Source organism: Chiloscyllium plagiosum, unplaced genomic scaffold (genome assembly GCF_037043375.1).
Source record: "Chiloscyllium plagiosum isolate Xiang-an unplaced genomic scaffold, Cpla_swu_hap1 HiC_scaffold_42, whole genome shotgun sequence".
Lineage (NCBI taxonomy): Eukaryota > Metazoa > Chordata > Chondrichthyes > Orectolobiformes > Hemiscylliidae > Chiloscyllium > Chiloscyllium plagiosum.
The window spans coordinates 21,899,865-21,924,742 of record NW_028270180.1 but is presented as its reverse complement, the minus strand read 5'-3'; the positions used below and the strand labels follow the sequence as shown (position 1 = coordinate 21,924,742).

The following is a 24,878-nucleotide window of genomic DNA, read 5'->3' as shown; positions in this document are numbered from 1 at the left end:
TACAGAAAACCCATCCTGATTTCTACACTTACTGAAGCCTGACCGTGCCTCATACAAATCATTTTTCTTATAAATTTTGTCTGTAAAATTTATCAGCATTTTCAAATCTTTCTCATGTTCTCAATTGCTGAGCCTCTAGTTCCAATAACACTTGACTCTGATCTTACTTCTCATAGGAAATAGCAGTGCCAAGGTCACCCCTCACTGTCTTCTTGGTAAAGTTGTTACCCATATCCACACATCAACCGCTCTTATCCATTCACTGCGTGATGTTCAGCTTCATGAAATACTGGCGGGAAATCATAAACTAACACTTTGCACTCAAATTCAGCCATTCCTCTGCACAGTAACTCCAGTTACAATCTTCTGTGTAAAAGAAATCTCAGTTCCCTCCCTCCATCTTCAGGCAAACATTTGCTGCTACCACTATTAACAGATTCCAAGCTGGTCAGTGAGTTTGAAATCAAACCACATGCATCTTTATGTAGAGAGTTTATCGACTTGCTCAGTCTTAGCTCCCTCACATTGTACCCAGTGTCACAGGTGCGCACCATATAGATATTTACTAATCAACCTGTTACACACCTCTGGAGCAGATGGGATTTGAATCCAAGCCTTCTGACACAGAGATAGGGACATACTACTGCTTCACATGAGCTAGCCGATATATAATTCATTTTCATATCAGAGGGCTCTTATGTACAACTGAACATTTTTATTCTGCATCACCAAATTACCTGTGGTTTTTTTCTTATCTGTTAACCACCAATTGTACGAGTTTTCTGAATGATTAATTTATATGCACCGTCCACTAAGAACAATGTAGACCGTCAAAGGTGAGGGGGAGATCGGGAGAGGGAAAGGGAGCAAAATCATAATGGAATTGGAAGGGGAGATACAGGACTCTGACCTCCTGTGCCATGTTCAGATAATTCACCAAAGATCCTCAGACAGCATCTATCAAACCCACAACCACTTCCATCTCGAATGTACAGGGGCAGCAGATACACGGGAGCATCGCCACTTTCCAGTTCCCCTCCAAGCTACTCACCATCGGACCTTGGAAATATATCGGCGTTCTTTCACTGTCGCTGGGTCAAAATTCCTGGAATTCCCTCCCGAATGGCTTTGTGGGTCTACCCACAGCAGGTGGACTGCAGCGGTTCAAGATGGCAGGTCACCCTCACCTTCTCAAGGGGTGACTAGGGACGGGCAATAAATGGCCACATCCCATGAATGACTAAAGCAAAATTAATAGCCAGCACACGGTCCTTCGTAATCTTACATAAAGGCATTAAGAAAGTTTTCAATTCATTTTACAATAAAGTGGGACTGACGGACCCCAGACTGTCTTGGAAGGATGTGGGGCTATGGGGGTGATTAAGGTAGGGAGAGGTGTGGGAAGGGATGGATTTCTAAAACAAGGATGAGAGTTTTAAAATGAACTGTTGCTGGACCAGACACCATTGTAGGTCAGTGAGCACAGGAGTGGCTGGGACCTGGTGTGAGAAGGGACAACAGAGCTTTGACAGTGTTTAATGTTCTTCTACTCCTTAATCACTCATGGGATGAGGGCGCCATTGGTAAGACTGGCATTTATTGCCCATCGCTAATTGCCCAGAGAACTTGAGAGTCAACCCCATTGCTGTGGGTCCGGAGTCACATGTAGGGCAGGCCAGGTAAGAATGGCAGATCTCCTTCTGTAAAGGAAGGTCATAGCGGATCAGATGGATTTTTCCAACAATGGATTCATGGTTATCGGTGGATTCTTAATTCCAGAATTTTAAAAATTGAATTCCAATTCTGCCATGGCAGGATTTGAACACAGGTTCCCCAGAACATTAGCTTATAGAATCCCTTCAGTATGGAAACAGGCCCTTCGGCCCAATAAGTCCACACCGACTGTTCGAAGAGTGACCCACCCAGACCCATTCCCCTATATTTTCCCCTGACTAATGCACATAACCTACACATCCCTGAACACTATGGGTAATTTAGCATGGCCAATTCACCCTGACCTGCACATCTTTGGATTGTGGGAGGAAACCGGAGCACCCGGAGGAAACCCACGCAGACACGGGGAGAATGTACAAACTCCACACAGACAGTTGGCCGAGGGTGGAATTGAACCTGGGTCCCTGGCGCTATGCAGCAGCAGTGCTGACCACTGAGTCACCATGTCGCGCATCAGGGGAAAGTGAGGACCGTAGATCAGAGTTGAGAGTGTGGGGCTGTAAAAGTACAGCAGGTCAGGCAGCATCTGAGGAGCAGGAGATTCGATGTTTCGGGCATAAGCCCCGGAACATGAGCCAAGTTTCCTGGATTAATAGTCTAGCGATACCAGGCTATCGCCTCCCTGTGGTGAAAGGTCCGAGGCTGGGTGAGAGAGAGAGAGAGAGAGAGAGAGCACGAGCATTGCAATCTGTCTGTCACCAGGTATGCTGAGTGCTTTCCAAATGACAATACTAGAAGTTTCAAACACAGATAGCTAATGAGGAATCGTTCATCAAGTATCACAAAGATAGCTGATCCTGTCAGCCTTACCATCCATTGGTATTAAATAAGGAATTTCACAAGAAGCGACTCTGGTTTCTATAATAGAGAGATAACAGTTGTCTTTCCAGACATTTGACAAACAACCATGATCATTCAAATAAGAATAACTCGCAAGAGGAAGGGTGAAAAATTAAACTGCAGCTAAGAATAAACATTTGTAAGCACTTTGGGATTTATTGTTCCAGCTGCAGGCATGTATTCTAATGACATGATCCAAATATTGAGGTCAAGTGGCCAAATGTCAGGAATGTTTCGTCTCACCAAGAATTAGCAAATGCAGTATTTTAATTTCTGAACTGTGACTCGTGTTTCTCATCTGCTATCCAATCTAAACTCAAGCAACATAAGCTTCAGCTTTGGCGTGGCTGTATCACTGCCTAGACCAGAGACTGCAGGTCTGTCTGCTTTTAGTATGGAATGAGCTGCCAGAGGATGTGGTGGAGGCTGGTACAATTGCAACATTTAAGAGGCATCTGGATGGGTATATGAATAGGAAGGGTTTGGAGGGATATGGGCCGGGTGCTGGCAGGTGGGAGTAGATTGGGTTGGGATATCTGGTCGGCATGGACGGGTTGGACTGAAGGGTCTGTTTCCATGCTGTACATCTCTGTGACTCTATGACCCTAACCACCTGATGAAGGAGCAGCGCTCCGAAAGCTAGTGCTTCCAATTAAACCTGTTGGACTATAACCTGATGTGTGATTTTTAACTTTGTACACCCCAGTCCAACACCGGCATCTCCACATCATGCTTTTAATTCGTCTGCGCTGAATGGTCTACCACATTTCCCTAACAAACGTTGATAACTTTCTCTATATTATATTTACACTATTTAAGCTTTCTGCACAGTCAAAACACAACATCCTGGGATTGAGAAATGAGGCAAAATAGTTAAAAGCTACACAAATGAAAGCAAATTACTGGAGAATGCCGGGAATTGGAAATAGAAGCAGAATGTGGTGGAGAAACTCAGCAGGTCTGGCGATATCAGTGGTGAGAGAATCAGGGTCAACGTTTCAGCTTCTATTCTGAAGAAACATCAAACTGGACTCAAAACGTTAACTCGGTTTCTTTTTGGACAGGGGCTGTCAGATCGGCTGAGTTTCTCCAGCACGTACTGTTGGAATTAAGAGCAGCTTTCTGGCTGTGTAACTGTCAAAATGTTCGGTCTGACTGAACATCGACACTGCGTGAGCTTCATCACAATTTACTTAGAGAGTCACAGAGATGTACAGCATGGAAACAGACCCTTCGGTCCAACCCGTCCATGCCGACCAGATATCCCAACCCAATCTAGTTCCACCTGCCAGCACCCGGCCCATATCCCTCCAAACCCTTCCTATTCATATACCCATCCAGATGCCTCTTAAATGTTGCAATTGTACCAGCCTCCACCACATCCTCTGGCAGCTCATTCCATACACGTACCACCCTCTGCGTGAAAAAGTTGCCCCTTAGGTCTCTTTTATATCTTTCCCCTCTCACCCTAAACCTATGCCCTCTAGTTCTGGAATCCCTGACCCCAGGGAAAAGACTTTGCCTATTTATCCTATCCACGCCCCTCATGATTTTATAAAACCCTATAACATCACACCTCAACCTCCGATGCTCCAGGGAAAACAGCCCCAGCCTGTTCAGCCTCTCCCTATAGCTCAAATCCTCCAACCCTGGCATCATCCTTGTAAATCTTTTCTGAACCCTTTCAAGTTTCACAACATCCTTCCGATAGGAAGGAGACCAGAATTGCACACAATATTCCAACAGTGGCCTAACCAATGTCCTGTACAGCTGCAACATGACCTCCCAACTCCTGTACTCAATATTCTGACCAATAAAGGAAAGCATACCAAATGCCTTCTTCACTATCCTATCTACCTGCGACTCCACTTTCAAGGAGCTATGAACCTGCACTCCAAGGTCTCTTTGTTCAGCAACACTCCCTAGGGCCTTAGCATTAAGTCTATAAGTCCTGCTAAGATTTGCTTTCCCAAAATGCAGCACCTCACATTTATCTAAATTAAATTTCATCTGCCACTTCTCAGCCCATTGGCCCATCTGGTCCAGATCCTGTTGTAATCTGAGGTAACCTTCTTCGCTGTCCACTACACCTCCAATTTTGGTGTCATCTGCAAACTTACTAACTGTACCTCTTATGCTCGCATCCAAATAATTTATATAAATGACGAAAAGTAGAGGACCCAGCACCGATCCTTGTGGCACTCCACTGGTCACAGGCCTCCAGACTGAAAAACCACCCTCTACCATCACCCTCTGTCTTCTAACTTTGAGCCAGTTCTGTATCCAAGTGGCTAGTTCTCCCTGTATTCCATGAGATCTAACCTTGCTAATCAGTCTCCCATGGGGAACCTCATCGAACGCCTTACTGAAGCCCATATAGATCACATTTACTGCTCTGCCCTCATCAGTACTGTTTGTTACTTCTTCAAAAAACTCAATCAAGTTTGTGAGACATGATTTCCCACACACAAAGCCATGTTGACTATCCCTAATCAGTCCTTGCTTTTCCAAATACATGTACATCCTGTCCCTCAGGATTCCCTCCAACAACTTGCCCACCACCGACGTCAAGCTCACTGGTCTATAGTTCCCTGGCTGGTCCTTACCACCCTTCTTAAACAGTGGCACCACGTTTGCCAACCTCCAGTCTTCCAGCATCTCACCTGTGACTATCGATGATACAAATATCTCAGCAAGAGGCCCAGCAATCACTTCTCTGGCTTCCCACAGAGTTCTAGGGTATACCTGATCAGGTCCTGGGGATTTATCCACCTTTATGCGTTTCAAGACATCCAGCACTTCCTCCTCTGTAATTAGGAAATTTTTCAAGATATCACCATCTATTTCCCTACGGTCTATGCCTCTGAGGCTTGGATGAATTATTCCGAGAATCTGAGTTCACATCTGACTGTGGGCAATCTCTGAATTTTAATTCAGTTTAAAAAAAAAGATTGAATATAGATCTGGAAATTAAAAAAAAATCAGTGCCAATTAATCATCATAAAACTGTTGCATTCTTGTAAAAATCCAAATGGTTTTAGGAAGGAAATCCATTGGTCTTAATACCCAGCACTATATTTGACTCTAGTCCCACAGCATTGTAGTGGAGACTTAACAACCCTCTGAGATAGTGTAGAAAGCCCCTCATTTGTATAAGTGGCTGGGTATGATAAGCATAAAGCTGAAAGGGCTCTTCTGGTGCAGTGGTAGTGCTCCTACCTCTGAACTAAGAGCTCCAGGTTCACGTCCCACCTACACCAGCGGTGCACATCTTGATTAAAGATATCTAAGCCTGAATACATCATGCATCGATTATCTAAGCATAATGAAGGCATTCCCCAGCCCCGTTAACCCTGAAGTCCGAGACCTTTCCCCAGGGCAGGATTGGCTGGCATGAGGGGTTATAGTTTGAAGATATTAGGAGGAAGGTATAGAGGGGACGTCAGAGGTAGATTCTTTACACAGAGAGCTGTGAATGCATGGAATGCGTTGCCAGCGGTGGTGGTGGTGGAAGCAGAGTCATTAGCGATATTTAAGCGACTGCTGGACATGCACATGGACAGCAGTGAGTTGAGGGGTGCATAGGTTAAGTTATTTTATTTTAGATTAGGAATAATCCTCTGCACAACATCGTGGGCCCAAGGGCCTGTTCTGTGCTGTACTTTTCTATGTTCTATTTACCATGTGCCAACACCAGGGGGAGCTCCCTCTAGTGGCGACTCTCAGAGTACCAGCCTAGCCATGGCAGGTCAGAACGATGAGGAGCTGATATAGAGCTGGGCAGGTTCGGAAGCAGTGGCCCCTGGAAAGCTTCCACATTTCCTCATCCTTGTGGAGACCAACTTCTGTCATCATATCGAAGGCTCCCTCCGTTGTGTCGTGTGGCACTACCACCATGCTAAACGATACAGATTCGGAATAAACTGGGTCTCCACCGCAGGTGAATAGTTTAAGCAGCGGGTGAATTGTATCTGAGTCCCATCTGTAACCTGCTGGCCTTGGGTATTCCCATCCCTATATCACCATCAGAATAGAAAACCGCTCTGCTTCAGTCGGCCATACATATCTGATGATGAGGGCCCATCCTGGTGAAGTGACAGTGGAGGATTATGTGCATTCTAAACAGTGGAAGCGGCATGATGCACCTAGAGCTAAACAATCCCACAGCCAATAGACCCAATCGAAATGCTGCAGGCCCATCCCATCACGAGGAGGAACCTCGATACACCCCCCCCCATCCCCAGAGATGGCAGAGTCCAGGTTATGATAGTGAAAGATATGCTCAAAGGATTTGAAAGCCTCTTAGCTCCGAGTGTAGAGTATACGACCCTTCGCTTGCAGCCTCTGGGTCCCAGCCTTCAGCCGATTTGATGTGCTCCATTGGATTGTCAAGGAGTGGCCTGGAGTGTAAAGAGATGAAGGGTTACAGGGAGAAGGCAGGAGATCTGCATTGAGAAATACATCAGCCATGATTGAATGGTGGAACAGACTCGATAGGGTCACCCTGCTGTAGGAAGGATGTTATTAAAATAAGGAATGTTCAGAAAGGATTTACCAGGATGTTGCCGGGAATGGAGGGTTTGAGTTATAAGGTGAGGCTGGATCGGCTGGGACTGTTTTCACGAGAGGGTAGGAGGTTGCAGGGTGACCTTATAGAGGTTTATAAAATCATGAGGGACATGGGTAGGGCGAATGGCCTGGGGTGGGAGAGTTCAAAATTGGAGGGCTTAGGTTTAAGGTGAGAGGAGAAAGATTTGAAAAGGACAAGAGGGGCAACTTTTTTTACACAGAGATTGGTTCCTGTGTGGATATGAACTTCCAGAGGAAGTGGTGGATGTGGACACAGTTACAACGTTTAAAAGACATTTGGATGAGTAGAGTACATGAATAGGAAATGTTTAGAGGGAATGGGCCAAGTGCAGGAGGGTGGGACTAGTTTAGTTTAGGAAAATGGTTGGCGTGGTCTAGTTGGACTGAAGGATCTGTTTCTCTGCTCTGTGCCTATTTCTGCTCCTATATCTTCTGATATTATAGATAGACAAAGTCCTAACTACACTCCAGCGGTTGCAATGAAGACTTGTGCTCCAGCACTATCTGCACGTCCCAATGTAAACTATTTAAGAACAGCTGCAATACTGGCATCTACCCAATAATTGGGGAAATTTGCCAGGTATGTTTTGTGCACTGAGGCCAAATAAATCCAACTTAATCAATTCACATCCAGTAAGCCTACTCTCATTGTCAGCACAGTGATGACAGGAGTGTGCTACATTGCTATCAATGCACTTTCCTACCATCTGGACCGATCCAGCTGAAATTCTAAAGGAAGCAGATTCAATCGTAACTTTCAAAAGGAAAGTAGATGCTTGCTTTAAGGGAAAAGGCTGTGGGGAGAGCACAGGATTGGGACTAATTCATTGGTCTTTCCAATGAGTTAGCACAGTGATGATTGGCTGAATGGCTGTGCTGTTCCGTGATTCTGTAAGCTATTGACTGATGCTCAGTTTGCATTTAGTCTAAAGCACTCAGCTGCTTTAGTCCAAACGTGGATTTGAGCGGAATTGCAAAAGTGAGGAGTGAAGGAGCTACCCCTGGACTTCAGAGTAGGATTTGACATAGAGTGCAGTGCCCCAGAGAGAGCCCTGGCAAAGTAACCTCAGGGCATGTTTCGCTGAGCATCTCAGCTGGCCTTGCAGATCTGAACCGGATCTCTCAGTCACCACCCATTTTAATTCCCCTTCCCACTCCCTTTCCAACATGACCATCACTGGCTTCCTCCATTACCACAGCAAATCGGACCACAAATTGGAGGAACAACACCTTAACTACCCCCGGGCAGCTTACAGGCCGGAGGAGTCTACATTGAGTTCTCCGATTTCAAATAACCTCCCTTCCCATCCCCTGACTCCCTTCCAAGCCCCTCCCACTCCCTTCCATTCCACTGATCAACCCTTCCTTCCAGCTTCCAATTGGATTCATCCCTCCCATTGACCAACCAGGCCGTGCCCTCTACCTGTGTTCACCTATCCCTACCTCACCACTTCGACCACCTCCCTGTTTTATCTGCAACTCCCCCCACACTCACCCCCAGTCCTGAAGAAGGGTTACACCTGAAACGATGATTTCTCCACCTCCTGAAGCTGCCTGGCTTGCTGTGTTCTCCCAGCCTCCTGCTCGTCTCCTGACAGGCAAAGTTGCAGTCAGTTTGGGTTTGAGGAAACGTCTCTACACCCAATCAGATCATTCTGCCATCATCCTAAACCAATCAGTTTTTAAAATAAATCTTTCCATTCGTTTGGCCATTTTCACAACCACCTTGAAGAGCTTTAGTGTCCTGATGAATTCCTTGCAGTGATGAATAAAACACAGCGGCCAATTCAGACACAGGCAGCGAGGCAAGAACCGACCGGCCATCTGTCTTTGTGGTGTTGGTTGAGAGATAAATATTGGCCAGGAATTATTGCAGCGCTGCTCGGGGTGGTGTCGGAGAATCGTTGGGTCGGGGAGATGGTTGGGGGGGGGTTGGCAGGATGTGGGCTACGCTGAGATTTGTGGCATAATTAAACAGGAACTCCTGGTGTGGCCCACCTTGAGCTCAGTGCCATCTCGCTGCATCTTTCATGTTTGTGGAGGTGTTTCTCACTGGGCAGCTGCCAGGTCATGGGGGGTACTGTGTCTTAAATGCCGTGTTAATGACCCGACTCAACTCGTTAATATTTAGCTTCCTTCTCCGGGGCTAGACATGGAGAATTCTCGGTGTGGAAACTGGAGCAGGCTGCTGTTGTATTCAGATCACTGCTTGTACGCCATATTGGATACAGGGCACCAGTATCTCAGAGCACCCTCCATAGGCACCAGCCACACACACCTCACATCTATGGACGCTGGCACCTGACTGTGACAGCCTTTAAGAGACTTCAGTGCACTGTTCCAATCCAGTTACAGTCCGGCGTCTGCACTTCAGTGCTACCCCTCAGGCTGTACTGGACACTCCCATTGTGATGGAGAATGCGTGCTCAGGAGCACACATCCAGCTCAGGGACTGCAGCCCTCGTGCCGTTTGCTTGATCTCACTCACACTGAGCCTACCTGGATGCTAGCAGCGTCCCTGGCTTGCATTGTCACTGCAGCAGACCTGTGTCAGACCCAGGTTTGACCCACTCAGTGCTGGACAAATTCATGTCACACTAGGTACCGTGTCCAGTAAAGGAAGAATCTAACCCCACCCCTCCTTAACCTCGTTAACCGTCCCTCAGAGGCCATGAATTTTTATTTAAAAAGAGAACTGATTTTTCCCAGTGTCACAAAGGAATAATCACACCAGATTTCACAGTCTTTTCCTGTAACAAACAAACCAAATGCAACATTGACTAAACATTACTTAGTAAGCATCCAACACACTAAAGTACAGAAAGGTACCAGGATCCATGGATGTGGGGTGTGTGTGGCCTACTCTGAGAGTATCCTCAGCTACCTAATCCTGTATTAGTCAGTGTTATGGTGACAATAATGTTCCTGGTTTAGAATTTCATCCCTTTTTCTTCCTTCTTCAGGCTGTGGAGGGTAAGAACCAGATGCAATATGACATCTCGCCCGTCTCAGAGAGTACTGGTGACAGTGTTTGTTCCTTGAACAGTGAGTGGGAGAAATTAGATTTCCTGAGCACCTCTGAGCCCACAGATACCTCAGACGAGCCCCGTACACCCGAGACCACGACGTCGGAAGGCACGCAACCAGAGCTGAGAGATTCCACCGACGAGGATGTGCTCCTGCCCCCGAGCAACATGGAAGCCCAGTTGACCGCAGAGAGGAGAAACCAGCTGGTTCAGCCCGTCTGCCAGGACGTTCTGGCCCTTGAGACAGGAACGGAGGCGATGGAGGTCACCGGTGCTGGCCATGCAGGTGATCAGCTCCCACTGCTGGATGTGTCTGAGCCTACCAATCCTGGAGGTAGTGTGAGCCCTGAAGAGAACCAACCAGACATCCCTGCAGCACTGATGGGAGGAATGTTAAGCGATTTAGTCTTGCCTTTAGTCCAGGCTAGTGCTGCGGACACCACCTTGTCTACAGACAGTAAGGTGTCTGAGGAAGCCGTTGCCGAGGGTGACGATGAGTTTCTGAAGGTTGACCGTGCAGAGGAAGCGGGAGCTGAGGAGCACGCGCAACGCAGTGTTCCCTCTGACAGTTTTGGTGCCCACTTGGTGGAAAAGTTCCTCTCCTATTTAAAGATTCCCAGCTTCCTGCTGGGCGACAGGACGCCTCACGGTGATGCTGGGAAAGCAGAGGCAACACCAAATGCCTCAGAGATTGTGGAACCCAGCTCACAGGCAGAAGGCCTTGCAGCCCTGGGGGTTACCCCCTCAAAGAAGGTCCAGCCTTTGCCGCCATCATTAGAGGAGGACCTTACCAGTTCTCTGCCAGTCGGACCTGAGGGTTGCCAGGTTTCTGAAGGGCCGCTGTCTGCTGTCCCTCAGGCAGATGGTGGCCGCACCGTACCCAGCACTGAGGGAGACTTCAGTCTGGGATCAACTCTCCCCGTGGAGCCATCCTTGGAGACGGGCATTAGTCCTGCCCTCTCTGCCGTCCTCCCGCCAAGCACTCCCGAATCCAACCACCCCCCGGGCACACCATTGTCTCTACCCCCAAGTAGAGGAGCAGCAGAGGAGCCTCTGGAAGATCCGTGCCTTTTCCGTACGGAGCTGAATTTAACCGAGGGGCCGGAAGTCCCAGGTACGCCGGCTCTTCCAGACGTCAGTAGACTCGACGACGCTGAGGAAGGACAGGGCATGGCGGATTTATCATCCACTGAAGGTGAACCGGCCAAGAACACAGCCCCATGTCTGGAGGGAATGGCAGGCGAGAGGAGCGTGGTGGAGGGGGATCCCAGCCATGGGAATAATATTCTGGAAGTGCTGCACACTCCGGATAGTGAAGTGATGCCCGTTCCAGAACCAGTAACACCGAGGACTGATGGTATACCATCAACCAGTGACTCACAAGTCACAAAGAGCATCTTCCTTACCCATGGGCCAGAGGTTAGCCAAGTGCCATCCATCGTAGTGGACACTAAGGTGTTTAAGGACGAGATAGTGGCAGCGAAGATTGAGGATGAGGAGGCCCTTCAGAAGGATATGACCTCAGCGCCCCCTCTCCCAGCCTCGGGTTCCCGGGTGACGGTCAGTGATAGCACCCCCGCTATCCCATCAGCCACTCCGGCAGAGCTAGCTGCTGGTGCCCGTCGCAAAATCTTCCTGCCCCGCTCCAGGCTGCCTGAAGAGGCCGAAGGGGGAGGCCCTACCCCGCTTCTGATGCCAGCGCAGCCAAAGAAGGAGGAGGGGGTGAAGAGAATCCAGCAGGCGGGCACTGACCACCCGGACGAAGGGCCCAGCCCGTTCCTGTTGGCGCCCAGGAGGAGCGGGCCTCTCCTGCAGGCCCCTGCTGCCCCCCAGCAGGCAGCACTGACAGAGCCACGATCGCCAACCACACCGCGCAGGATGGCCACCCTCGAGGTGCCCAGGCCTCACAGGGAAGCCGAGGATGAAAGTGGAAGCTCCCCAACGCCCAGAGGAGTGACGACCAAAGATGCCAAAGCTGGCTCAGTTAAAACTGAAGTGAAAACCGAAGAGAGCAAACTGACAAAGAATCTCTTCAAAGGTAAGGAGGTGAATTAAACCTCCAGATTAAGTTGGTATGTGTAACAAGGACCTGTGTCAATGAGTTTGGGTTGATGAACTGAAGTGACTGTGTGTTATGGGGGTTAGCAGACTTTATTTCCCATAAAACCATAAGATATAGGAACAGAGGTAGGCCATTCAGCCCATCAAGTCTGCTCTGCCATTCAATGAGATGATGGCTTATCTGACAGTCCTCCACTTCCTTTGACTGCACCTTCTAATGGGACTGAACTCACGCATTACACTAACCCTAACACTAACCTTGACCTTAATCCTAATGCTAAACCTAATGCTAACCTTAACCCTAAACCTGAACCTAACACTAACCTTAAAAAGGTGCAGATGTAACAGGGTTGTTGCCATGGGTGACTTCAACTTCCCTAATATTGATTGGAACCTCCTTAATGTAAATAGTTTGGATGGAGCAGATTTTGTCAGGCGTGTCCAGGAAGGATTCCTGGTTCAACAGGCCGACGAGAGGGGAGGCCATATTGGATTTGGTGCTTGGCAACAAACCAGGTCAGGTGTCAGATCTTTCGGTGGGAGAGCATTTCGGTGATAGTGATCACAACTCCCAGACCTTTACTATAGTCATGGAGAGGGATAGGAGCAGAAGGTATGGGAAATTATTTAATTGGGGGAGGGAGAATTACAATGCTATTAGGTGGGAACTGTGGAGCATAAATTGGGAGCAGATGTTCTCAGGGAAATGTACAACAGAAATGTGGAAGTTGTTACGGAGCACTTGCTGCGAGTGCTGGATAGGTTTGTCCCACTGAGGCAAGGAAGGGATGGTAGGGTAAAGGAACCTTGGGTAACAAGGGATGTGGAACATCTAGGAGAAAGTGAGGACTGCAGATGCTGGGGATCAGAGCTTAAAAATGTGTTGCTGGAAAAGCGCAGCAGGTCAGGCAGCATCAAAGGAGAAGGAGAATCGACGTTTCGGGTATAAGCCCTTCTTCAGGAATGAGGAGGGTGTGCCACGCAGGCTAAGATAAAAGGTAGGGAGGAGCCATGTGGAACATCTAGTCAAGGGGAAGAAGGAAGCTTACTTAAGGTTGAGGAGGCAAGGATCAGACAGGGCTCTAGAGGGTTACAAGGTAGCCAGGAAGGAATTGAAGAATGGATTTAGGAGAGCTAGGAGGGGGCATGAAAAAGCCTTGGCGGGTAGGAGTAAGGAAAACCCCAAAGGCATTCTACACTTATGTGAGTATCAAGAGAATGATCAGAGAGAGGGTAGGGCCGATCAGGGATAGTGGAGGGAACTTGTGCCTGGAATCGGGGAGGTAGGGGATGTCCTTAATGAATACTTTGCAACAGTATTCACTAGTGAGAGGGACCTGGTCATTTATGAGGACAGCGTGAAGCAAGTTGATACACTCGGACAGGTTGATGTTAAGGAGGATGTGCTGGAAATTTTGAAAAACATGAAGATAGATAAGTCCCCTGGGTCAGACAGGATATACCCAAGGTTACCACGGGAAGTGAGGGAAGAGATTGCTGCGCCTTTGGTAATGATCTTTGCATCTTCACTGTCCACTGGAGCAGTACTGGATGATTAGAGGGTGGCAAATGTTATTCCCTTGTTTAAGAAAGGGAATAGGGATAATCCTGGAAATTACAGACCAGTCAGTCTTACATCGGTGGGGGTCAAAATATTGGAGAGGATTCTGAGAGACAGGATTATGATTATTTGGAAAACCATAGTTTGGTTAGAGACAGTCAGCACGGCTTTGTGAGGGGCAGATCATACCTCACAAACTTTATTGAATTCTTTGAGGATGTGACAAAACACATGGATGAAGGAGAGCAGTGGGTGTGATGTACATGGATTTTAACAAGGCTTTTAATAAGGTTCCCCTTGGTATGCTCATTCAGAAAATAAGGAGGCATGGGATAGTTGACTGTCTGGATACGGAATTGGCTGGCCCACAGAAGACAGAGGGTGGTCGTAAATGGAAAGTATTTAGCCTGGGGCTCGGTGACCAGTGGTGTTCTACAGAGATCTGTTCTGGCACCTCTGCTCTTTGTGATTTTTATAAATGACTTGGATGAGGAAGTGGAAGGGTTTGCCGATGACGAGAAGGTTGGTGGAGTTGTGGATAGTGTGGAGGGCTGTTGTAGGTTGCAACAGGACATTGACAGGATGCAGAGCTGGGCTGAGAAGTAGCAGATGGAGTTCAGCCTGGAAAAGTGTGAAGTGATTCATTTTGAAAGGTTGAATTTGAATGCAGATTACAGGGTTAAAGACAGGATTCTTGGCAGTGTGGAGGAACAGGGATTTTGGGGTCCATTTCCATAGATCCCTCAAAGTTGCCACTCAAGTTGAAAGGGTTGTTAAGAAGGCATATAGTGTGTTGACTTTTATTAGCAGCAGGATTGAGTTTAAGAGCCGCGAGGTTATGCTGCGGCTTTATAAAGCCCTGATTAGACAACACTTGGAGTATTGTGTTCAGTTCTGGTCGCCTCATTATAGAAGGATGTGGAAGCTTTAGAGAGGGTGCAGAGGAGATTTACCAGGATGTTGCCTGGACTGGAGGGTATGAATTATGTAGAAAGTTTGGGGGAGCTAGGGCTTTTCTCATTGGAGTGAAGAAGGAGAGGTGACTGGGTAGAGGTGTACAAGATGATGAGAGGTATAGATAGAAGACTATTTCCCAGGGCAGAAATGGCTATCACGAGGGGGCATAATTTTAAGGTGATGGGAGGAAGGTTTAGGGGAGATGTCAGAGGTAGGTTCTTTACTCAGAGAATGGTGGGTGTGTGGAATGTACTTCCAGCGGTGGGGGTAGAGTCAGATACATTAGGGACATTTGAGTGACTCTTGGATCGGCACATGGAGGATAGTAAAATGAAGGGTATGTAGGTTAGTTTCATCTTGGAGTAGGATAAAAGGCCAGCACACATCAAGGACCGAAGGGCCTGTACTGTGCTGTTCTATGTTCTATAACCTAGTCTCGTTTGCCAGCATTTGGCCCATATCCCACTAAACCCTTCCAAGTGTCTTTTAAATGTTGCAATTGTACCAGCCTCCACCACTTCCTCTGGCAGCTCAATCCATACACGCACCACCCTCTGCATGAAAAAGTTGCCCCTTAAGTCTGTTTTATATCTTTCCCCTCACACCCTAAACCTATGCCCTCTAGCTCTGGACTTTCCCACCCCAGGGAAAAGACTTTGTCTATTTACCCTATTCCATGCCCCTCACGGTTTTATAAACCTCTATAAGGTCACCCCTCAACCTCTGACGCTCCAGGGAAAACAGCCCCAGCCTGTTCAGCCTCTCCATATAGCTCAAATCCTCCAATCCTGGCAACGCTTGTAAATCTTTTATGTACTGTCTCAAAAGCCTTCCTATCGAAGGGAGACCAGAATTGTATATTATATTCCAAACGCGGCTTCACCAATGTCCTGTACAGCCGCAACAGGACCTCCCAACTCCTGTACTCAATACTCTGACCAATAAAGGAAAGCATACCAAACGCCTTCTTCACTATCCTATCTACCTGCGATTCCACTTCCAAGGAGCAATGAACCTGCACTCCAAGGTCTCTTTGTTCAGCAACACTCCCTAGGACCTTACCGTTAAGTGCATACGTCCTGCCCTGATTTGCTTTTCCAAAATGCATCAATGCACATTTATCTAAATTGAGCCCAATCTGCCACTCCTCAGCCCATTGGCCATCTTTGCTGTCCACTGCACCACCTATTTTGGTGTGGTCTGCAATCTTACTAAATATACCTCCTATATTCTCATCCAAATCATTTATATAACTGATGAAAAGCAGTGGACCCAGCACTGATCCTTGCTGTGTAACACACTGGAGAAACTCAGCAGACACAGTGTTTCAAAGCCTCCGAGTTGCAGAAGAGCCATACTGGACTCAAAATGTTTACTCTGTTTCTCTCACCACAGAAGCTGGGTTTATCCCGCACTCCCTGTTTTTCTTTCAGCTCGGAACTGTCAGATCTGTCGTTCCGATGATCACTGGTTCATGGACAGAGTCGTACAAGCGCAGAAGAAGCAGTCCGTCCCTCCTGCATCTACCCATCCCCATTTGCCAGCACTTGGCCAAAAAAGTCTTAAATGTTATTGACATGTATTCCTAAGGCCTGTTTGTCAGGGCTGTCAGTGACCAGGCATTTTGTCTTCCGTAGCTCCCCAGGTGATCCGGAAGATCAGAGTGGAACAATACTCTGATGCCACTGGGAATCTCAAACTCTGGTGCCAATTCTTTAACATTTTGAGCGAGTCCACCATAATGTGGCAAAAAGATGGAGTTCACTTGGACAAGCTGAAACAAAGGTAACAGCCACCAGCTGATGCTGCTATTGTCTAGGAGAATGTGGCAGGGAGGCAGAGGCTTAAAGTCTGTCCCTAGTTGCCCCTTGAGAAGGTGAGGGTAAGCTGCCTTCTTGAACCGCTGCAGTCCATGTGCTGTGAGTTGACCCACAATGCCCTGAGGGAGGGAATTCCAGGATTTTGACCCAGCGACAGAACGGCGATATGTTTCCAAGTCAGGATGGTGAGTGGCTCGGAGGGGAACTTGCAGGTGGTTTTCCCGTGTACCTGCTGCCCTTGTCCTAATAGCAAAGATCAGAGATTTGGAAGATGCTGTCTGAGGATCTTTGGTGAATTTCTGCAGTGCATATTATAGGTAGTACACACTGCAGCTACTGACCATCAGTGGTGGAGGGTCCTTGTAGATTAGTGCTAGCCAAGCTCCATATTACGTCTATACTTTGCCTCAGCAGATTGGGGAAATCTCGTAATTAATGCATCCTGCCATTCTGCGGCTACATTTTAATAGAAGGGGACTGATCTGGTCCTGTGGGGCAAGACAGTGGCTCAGTGGTTAGCACTATTGTCTCTAGCGCCAGAGACCTGGGTTCGATTCCAGCCTCAGGCAGCTGTCTGTGTGGAGTTTACACATTCTTCCCATGGGTTTCCTCTGGGTGGTCCAGTTTCCTCCCACAGGGTAAAAACAATGACTGCAGATGCTGGAAACCAGATTCTAGAGTGGTGCTGGAAAAGCACAGCAGTTCAGGCAGCATCCGAGGAGCAGGAAAATCAACGTTTCGGGCAAAAGCCCTTCATCAGGAATAGAGGCAGAGTGCCTGCAGGGTGGAGAGATAAATGAGAGGGGGGTTGGGGGTGGTGAGAAAGTAGCATAGAGTACAACAGGTGAATGGGGGTGGAGATGGAGGTGATAGCTCAGAGAGGAGGGTGGAGTGGATAGGTGTAAAGGAAGATAGGCAGGTAGGACAGGTCATGGGGACAGTGCTGAGCACTTTTCCAGCACCACTCTAATCTAGAATCCAGTTTCCTCCTGCAGTCCAAAGATGTGCAGGTTAGGGTGGATTGGCCATGGGAATTACAGAGATAGGGTAGGGATTGGGATGCTCTTCAGAGGGTTGGTGTGGACTTGATGGGCCGAAAAGCCAGCTTCCTGATTGTGTGATTGGGAGCCTCTCCCCCCTCCTCTACAGCAGCACAGTCATTCACTGTCCTGAAAAAGGAGGGAGTGGGGGAGGTCTCCGAGCTCAGCTTGTTCTCTCAATAATGCGCACATTGTGCCCTCACGTGGAGCTGCAGACTCAGTCGCGTTGTTGGTGCCTTGAAGACTTCAGAAGGACGGAGCCTCCAAGCTGTCGATGCTTTATGTAAAGATCGCCACTGAGGGACGAGGAGCTTGAAGCTTTTAGTCGCTTTGCAGTTTGTTGGGTCCGAGAGAAAGTTAGGCTAGAATTTCTTCGCTTTAGTGAATGATCTTGCTTTCTAGTTGCATCCTGTGCTGTCTCATGGTTTGCTCATGACGTATTTTTCAGCACGGGGGATGAGAGCCAGGTGTCGCTGGCCATTGTACAGGCCTCAGTGAAGGACCACGGGCTGTACAGGTGTGTCGTGGAGAATGAGTACGGCTCCGATGCCACTGACTTCCTCCTCAGCAGTGAGGGTGAGTGAGGGGGGTGGGGGGGGTGGGGGGGGGTGTGGGGAGACACCTACTGAACCGTCAGAAACAGGGAGAGGGGGTGGGGGGAGGACCAGCCTTCTGAAACCGTCCCTCAGAGCTTCGCAGCTGCATGACCCACGAAGGGTGCTGGGGCACTCCGTCCTTCAGTTATTCATTTTAAATCTGTCGCTGATAGATTGCTGATGGCGGTGCAGAAGATGGCCATTCAGCCTGTCGAGTCTGCTCAGTGCGACCGTGGCTGATTCGATAATCCTCAACCCCACCTTCCTGCCTTATCCCCAAAACTTTGGTCCCCTTACTGATTAAAAATCTCTCTCAGCCTTGAATATACCAAACGACCCAAAACTATTGCAAATTATTATTAAAAAAATCTTCAAAGGCCCTCTGAGGTAAAGAATTCCACAGATTCACAATCACTTCTGAGAGAAGTAATTCCTCCTCATCTCGGTTTGAAATGGGTGACCTTTTATTCTGTGATGATGCCCCTCTGGTCCTAGATGTTCCCAGAAGCAGCCACCCTGTCAAGCTCCCTAACCATCTCGTGTCTTAATAAGGTCACCTGTCATTCTTTCCAACTCCAGGCCTCACTTCCTCAGCTTCTTCTAAGAGGACGTGTTTGGGGACGTGGGACAAAGGCGGGTTTGTGGAGTCGGGTGGGGTATGAGAGATAACCCTCGGATCTATTTCACAAGAAAGTAGTGGAATTCGCCCCAGCACCCTCAGCTCCCAGTCAGCGAGGAGCCCAGGCTGTTTGGCCACTTGTTGTCTGTCGGAGCTTGCCGTGTGCAAATCGGGCAGCTGTGTTCCTGCGATCGACTGGCCCCTCAGGCATATTTCCGGCAGGGATTGGGGAACATGACAGGGGGGGGGGGGCGTCTTGTTTCGTTTATCTGTGCCAGTTGTGTAATGTATTGCTGCGTTTTGAGTGAAAATCTAACTGGTTTGTTTATCACCGCAGTGTTGTCGGGATTTAATCCAAGAGAGGAAATTGAAGGTAAGGAAGCAACCCCCTCAATTGGTGACATTTTGCCAATAAACATGATCCCGGTGATCGTGTATAATGCCATACGGCTGGTTCTCTCTTACAGTGGGCGAAGAGATTGAGATGACGCCGATGTTGATCACCAAGGGTCTTACTGATGCAGGTTTCTTGGGCAACAAGCTCTTTGGCAGAATTATGATGAAGGAGCCACACTTTGGCAGTGGAGTACACTATAAAGCCAACCAGGTGAAGGTCATCTACGGGTTGGAGCCAATATTCGAGTCCGGTGCCACGTGCATTATCAAAGTTCAGAAATGCATTTCTTATGGGACCAAAAAGGAAAACAGCCTTATTGCCAGAAACCATGACATCACGATGCAGGTAAGGAGTCCCACTCTGTGACGACGGTTAACTGTGCCTGGGAATTCCTGTGGAAATTGTCACCTCCAGTTTGTTGGAGACTGGGTGGATGACCCCCGGTCGTTGGCAGGATTCCATGGGCAAACCCAACCCCTGTGCGAATTGGCACATTTAAATACCCCACTCCCCTGCAAAAGTCTCTGACTCCGAGTTAGCACGAGTCCCCAGAGATTTCACTAGTTCCAACTTACTTATAGAGTCACAGAGATGTACAAATGAAAACAGACCCTTCAGCCCCAACTCGTCCATGCCAACCAGATATCCTAACCCAATCTAGCCCCATTTATTAGCAATTTGCCCATATCCCTCCAAACCCTTCCTATTCATATACCTATCCAGATGCCTTTTAAATGTTGTAATTGTACCAGCCTCCACCACTTCCTCTGGCAGCTCATTCCATATACGCACCACCTTCTGTGTGAAAACGTTGCCCCCTAGGTCTCTTTTGACTCTTTTCCCTTTCATCCTAAACCTGTGCCCTCCAGTTTAGGACTCCCACCACAGGGAAAATACCTTGTCTACTTATGGGCGGCATGGTGACTCAGTGGTTAGCACTGCTGCCTCACAGCGTCAGGGACCCAGGTTTGATTCCAAATTTAAGTGACTGTCTGTGTGGAGTTTGCACGTTCTTCCCATGTTTGTGTGGATTTCCTCTGGGCGCTCCGGTTTCCTCCCACAGTCCAAAGATGCGCAGGTTAGGTGGATTGGCCATGGGAAATTGCCCATAGTGTTCAGGGACGTGTAGGTTAGGTGCATTAGTTAGGGGTAAATATAGAGTAATAGAGTTAGGGAATGGCTGGGTTACTCTTTGGAGGTTCAGAATGGACTTGTTGGGCCTAATGGTCTATTTTCACCCTGTAGGGAATTCTATGATTAATCCTATCCATGCTCCTCATATAAACTTCTATAAGGTCAACCCTCAGCTTCCAACACACCAGGGAAAACAGTCCCAGCCTATTCAGCCTCTCCCTATAGCTCAAACCCTCCAACCCTGGCAACATCCTTGTGAATCTTTTCCAAACCCTTTCAAGTTTCACAGGACATAGCTTAGTTCAGTTGGCTGGATTGCGATGGAGGTTGGGTACAGTGCCCATCACCAGCTGAGGTTACCATTGAGGACTCTCCATCTCACCCTCTCCCCTTGCCTGAGGTGGGGTGACTCTCACGTAAGACTGTCTCTGTCTAATGAGATGACACTGCCGTGCTCCTCTGGAACTATAGCTACGTTGGTGGTTAAGAAGACCCTAGTGAAACTCCTGGGTGACTATTGAATTTAGCTTCCTCACTATTGCCATTCCCGATGAAGGGCTTTTGTCCGTAACGTCGATTTCCCTGCTCCGTGGATGCTGTCTGAACTGCTGTGCTTTTCCAGCACCACTCTAATCCAGAATCCCCTTCCTCACTATCCCCAATCACTCACACTGACTACTTCCTTGATCTATCCTCCCATGACTACAAGCCCATGACCACATTAACAATGCATGCAATCTTCCCCTGTTTGCAGTTTGTAAACAACTACTTAAAAAATGTTCTGGTAGGGTGGACATCCATTTTGATTCCCCGTGGTGTGATACTAACCATTAGTTGTGGGACTTCATTGCTTTTACCATGGCAATCATGAAGAATGTGCTGATGCAGTTTGCTGTGAGACTGATGGTTTTCTTTCTAATCTTCAGGCATGTAAGCTTCAGAACACAGCGAGAGAGTACAGTAAAATATTTGCGGCTGAGACTCGTGCAGTTGAAACCTTTGGCCCAGTACCAGAGTGAGTGTTACACTACACAGTTCATTCCAGCATTTGCTTTTTGCTGTTCACGCAAGATTTCCTGTCAGTCAGTCGTCCTTCACTCAGGTTTCCATTTCCAGGGTAATTCCATTGTACCTATTGTATCGCCCTGCCAACAATATCCCTTATGCGACCATCGAGAAAGATCTGAATGGACAATTCACGAGGTACTCCGTGGAAGACAAGGGCAAGAACCTTTCAGAGTCCGAGATTGGGCAGAAGTGTCACACCTTTCAACACTGGATCTACCAATGGACAAACGGCAATTTGCTCATAACTGACTTACAAGGTATGGTTATAGAGTACAAGTGGCTCAGTGGTTAGCACAGCACCAGGGACCCAGGTTCGATTCCACCCTCGGGCCTGTGTGAAGTTTGTACATTCTCCCCATGCTCTGGTACCCTCCCATAGTCCCAGCGATGTGCAGGTTAGGTGAATTGGCGATGCTGAATTGCCCATAGTGTGCAGCCTAGGTGGATTGACCATGGGATATGCAAGGTGACAGGAAAAGGGTATGGGGTTGGGGTCTGGGTGGGATGCTCTTTGAAGGGTTGGTACGGACTCAATGGGCTAAGTGGCCTGCTTCACACTGTCGGGATTCTACCATTCTATGATACTCCTATCCAGTAACCTGGATTTGACAACATTCTCTAACTCTGGAAATAGAAAGCTAACGAGATTCCTTGACGGTAGAGCTGTTGAAAGCAGGAGTAAGGCTAATTGGCTGTCAAACCTGTGCTGCTATTCAATAGGATTATGGCTATTCCTTTGTCTCAATGCTATATTCCCACTTCCCATACCCACGCATACTTTTATAAACATTTATCTGTCTCCATCTTGAATTCAGCGATAGCCTTCTGTGGTTGAGAATTCCCCTGTTCATTACCCTCCGAATGAAGGAATATTTCCTCACCTCAGTCTGAGCTCTTCACCGGGTGAAAACATGCACGCAGACCAATTTTTACCGAGGTGTAAGGTCTGTAATCACACACTGTTACTGTACCGTGGTGTAAATCCAAAGTAATTTACATGCCATCTGTTATGCAACAAATATAAATCTGGTCTCATCATTCATACATCTGCATGATGCAGGGACAATACCAGTCATCACTGCTTTCTGCTTTATAACAGTGTAAAAATAGACTAATTAATGAGGCAGCCCATACTGTGTCATAAACATTACACATCAATCTACTCACAGTCATCAGTAAAGTGATGGAAGGTGTCATCAACAGTGCTCTCAAGCAGCACCTACTCAGCAATAACCTGCTTCGTGACGTCCAGTTTGGATTCTGTCAGGGCCCCATAGCTCCTGACCTCACTGCACCCTTTAGTTCAAGCATGGACAAAACAGCTGAATTCCAGAGGGGAGGGGAGAGGGACAGCCCTCGGCATCAAGGCTGCACTCGACCGAGTGTGGCATCAAGGAGCCCTGGCACAACTGGAATCAATGAGCTTCAAGGAAACAATTCTGCACTGATTAGGATCTGACCAAGCACAAAGAAAGGTAGATGTGATAATTCTGGAGAAACTCAGTAGATCTGGTACCATCTGTGGAAAGCGGAACACAGTTAACATTTCAAGTCCAGATGGACTCTTCAGAAGATGGTCGTGGTTGTTGGAGGTCAGCCATCTCAGCTCCAGGACATCTCTGCAAGAGTTCCTCAGGGTAGTGTCCTAGCCCCAACCATCTTCAGCTGCTTCATCAATGACTTTCCCTCCATCATAAGTGGGAGTGTTCACCGATGATTGCTCAATGTTCAGCCCCATTCGCAACCCCTCAGATACTGAAGCAGTCCGTGTCCAAATGCAACAAGATCTAGACGGTATCCAGGCTTGGGTTGACATGTTCCAAGTAACAAATGCACCATATAACTTCCAGGGAATAACCATATCCACCAAGAGACAATCTGCCCCTTGGCCTTCAGTACTGTTGGCATCACTGAATCCCCCATTATCAACATCCTGGGGATTACCATTGATCAAATGTTAAACTGGACCAGCCATTTAAACACAATGGCAACAAGAGCAGCTCAGAGGTTAGGGATCCTGCAGTGAGTAAGTCACCTCCTGACTCCCCAAAGTTCGTCCAACATCTACAAAGCACAAATCAGGCGTGTGATGCCCTGAAGTATATATAAATGATCTGGAGGAAGGTATAGGTGGTCTGATTAGCAAGTTTGCAGATGACACTAAGATTGGTGGAATAGCAGATAGTGAAGGGGAGTGTCAGAGAATGCAGCAGAATATAGACAGATTGGAGAGTTGGGCAGAGAAATGGCAGATGGAGTTCAAACCGGGCAAATGCGAGGTGATGCTTTTTGGAAGATCCAATTCTAGAGTGAACTATACGGTAAATGGAAACGCCCTGGGGAAAATTGATGTAGAGAGATCTGGGTGTTCAGTTCCATTGTTCCCTAAAGGTGGCAACACAGGTCGATAGAGTGGTCCAGAAGGCATACGGCATGCTTTCCTTCATCGGACGGGGTATTGAGTACAAGAGTTGGCAGGTCATGTTACAGTTGTATACGACTTTGGTTGGGCCACATTTGGAATACTGTGGACACTTCCGGTTGCCATATTACTAAAAGGATGTGGACGCTTTGGAGAGGGTGCAGAGGAGAGTCACCAGGATGTTGCCTGGTATGGAGGGCGCTAGCTGTGAAGAGAGGGTGAGCAGATTAGGATTATTTTCATTAGAAAGACAGAGGTTGAGGGGGGAACCTGATTGAGGTTGACACAATCATGAGAGGTGTCGACAGGGTGGATAGTAATAGGCTTTTTCCCAGAGTGCCGGACTCAAATACTAGGAGTCATGAGTTCAAAGTGAGAGGGGAAAGGTTTAAGGGAGATATGCGTGGAAAGTTCTTCATGCAGAGGGTGCTGGGTGCCTGGAACACGTTGCCAGCGGAGGTGGTAGAGGTGGGCACGATAGCGTCATTTAAGATGTATCCAGACAGATACGTGAATTGGCAAGGAACAGCGCGATACAGATCCTTAGAAAATAGGCGACGGGTTTAGACAGGATCTAAAAGGAAGGGAGAGAAGGTTCTTAGCTGAGCAAAGAGAGAGAGAACAAAGAGAGACAGAGAGAGAGCGCACCAACTGCCATTGAGAGACTGCCCAAGAACCACTCTATCAAATGGACCTTTTTCATATGAAACACCTTTGCAGCAAAAGACCAAAGACGACCCGGGGAGATCTACAGCAGAAAACCAACAGCCACGATCAGAGCTGCTGCCTGGTTTTGGAAAATTAAGTTGAGGTAGTTTTAATAGGGACATTTATTGGATCAGTGTATTGTTATAGAGTGAAAGATAGATTACAAGCATTTAAGGGAAAGGAAGTTTAGAGTTGTAAATAGTTGTTACTTAATGTTCACTTTTAGAGTTAAAGAGTAAAGTAGATATTTTTTCTTTCAATAGAGGAATTTGGGGAGTTCTCTGTCACTCATATTTTAACAGATT

The 24,878-nt window shown here is 47.7% G+C and overlaps 1 protein-coding gene across 2 annotated transcripts in view; it reads left to right on the top strand.

Moving 5' to 3' along the window:
* The window catches only part of alpk3a (alpha kinase 3a), a 97,042-nt gene that overhangs the window by 57,882 nt on the left and 14,282 nt on the right, over nt 1–24,878 (top strand). For both annotated transcript variants that reach the window (XM_087981973.1, XM_087981972.1), the window contains 7 exons: nt 10,128–12,228; nt 16,407–16,554; nt 18,078–18,205; nt 19,182–19,217; nt 19,312–19,586; nt 21,302–21,390; nt 21,492–21,700. In XM_087981973.1, the coding sequence (XP_087838099.1) occupies nt 10,128–12,228; nt 16,407–16,554; nt 18,078–18,205; nt 19,182–19,217; nt 19,312–19,586; nt 21,302–21,390; nt 21,492–21,700 (2,986 nt within the window). The remainder of the gene's footprint in view (nt 1–10,127; nt 12,229–16,406; nt 16,555–18,077; nt 18,206–19,181; nt 19,218–19,311; nt 19,587–21,301; nt 21,391–21,491; nt 21,701–24,878) is intronic.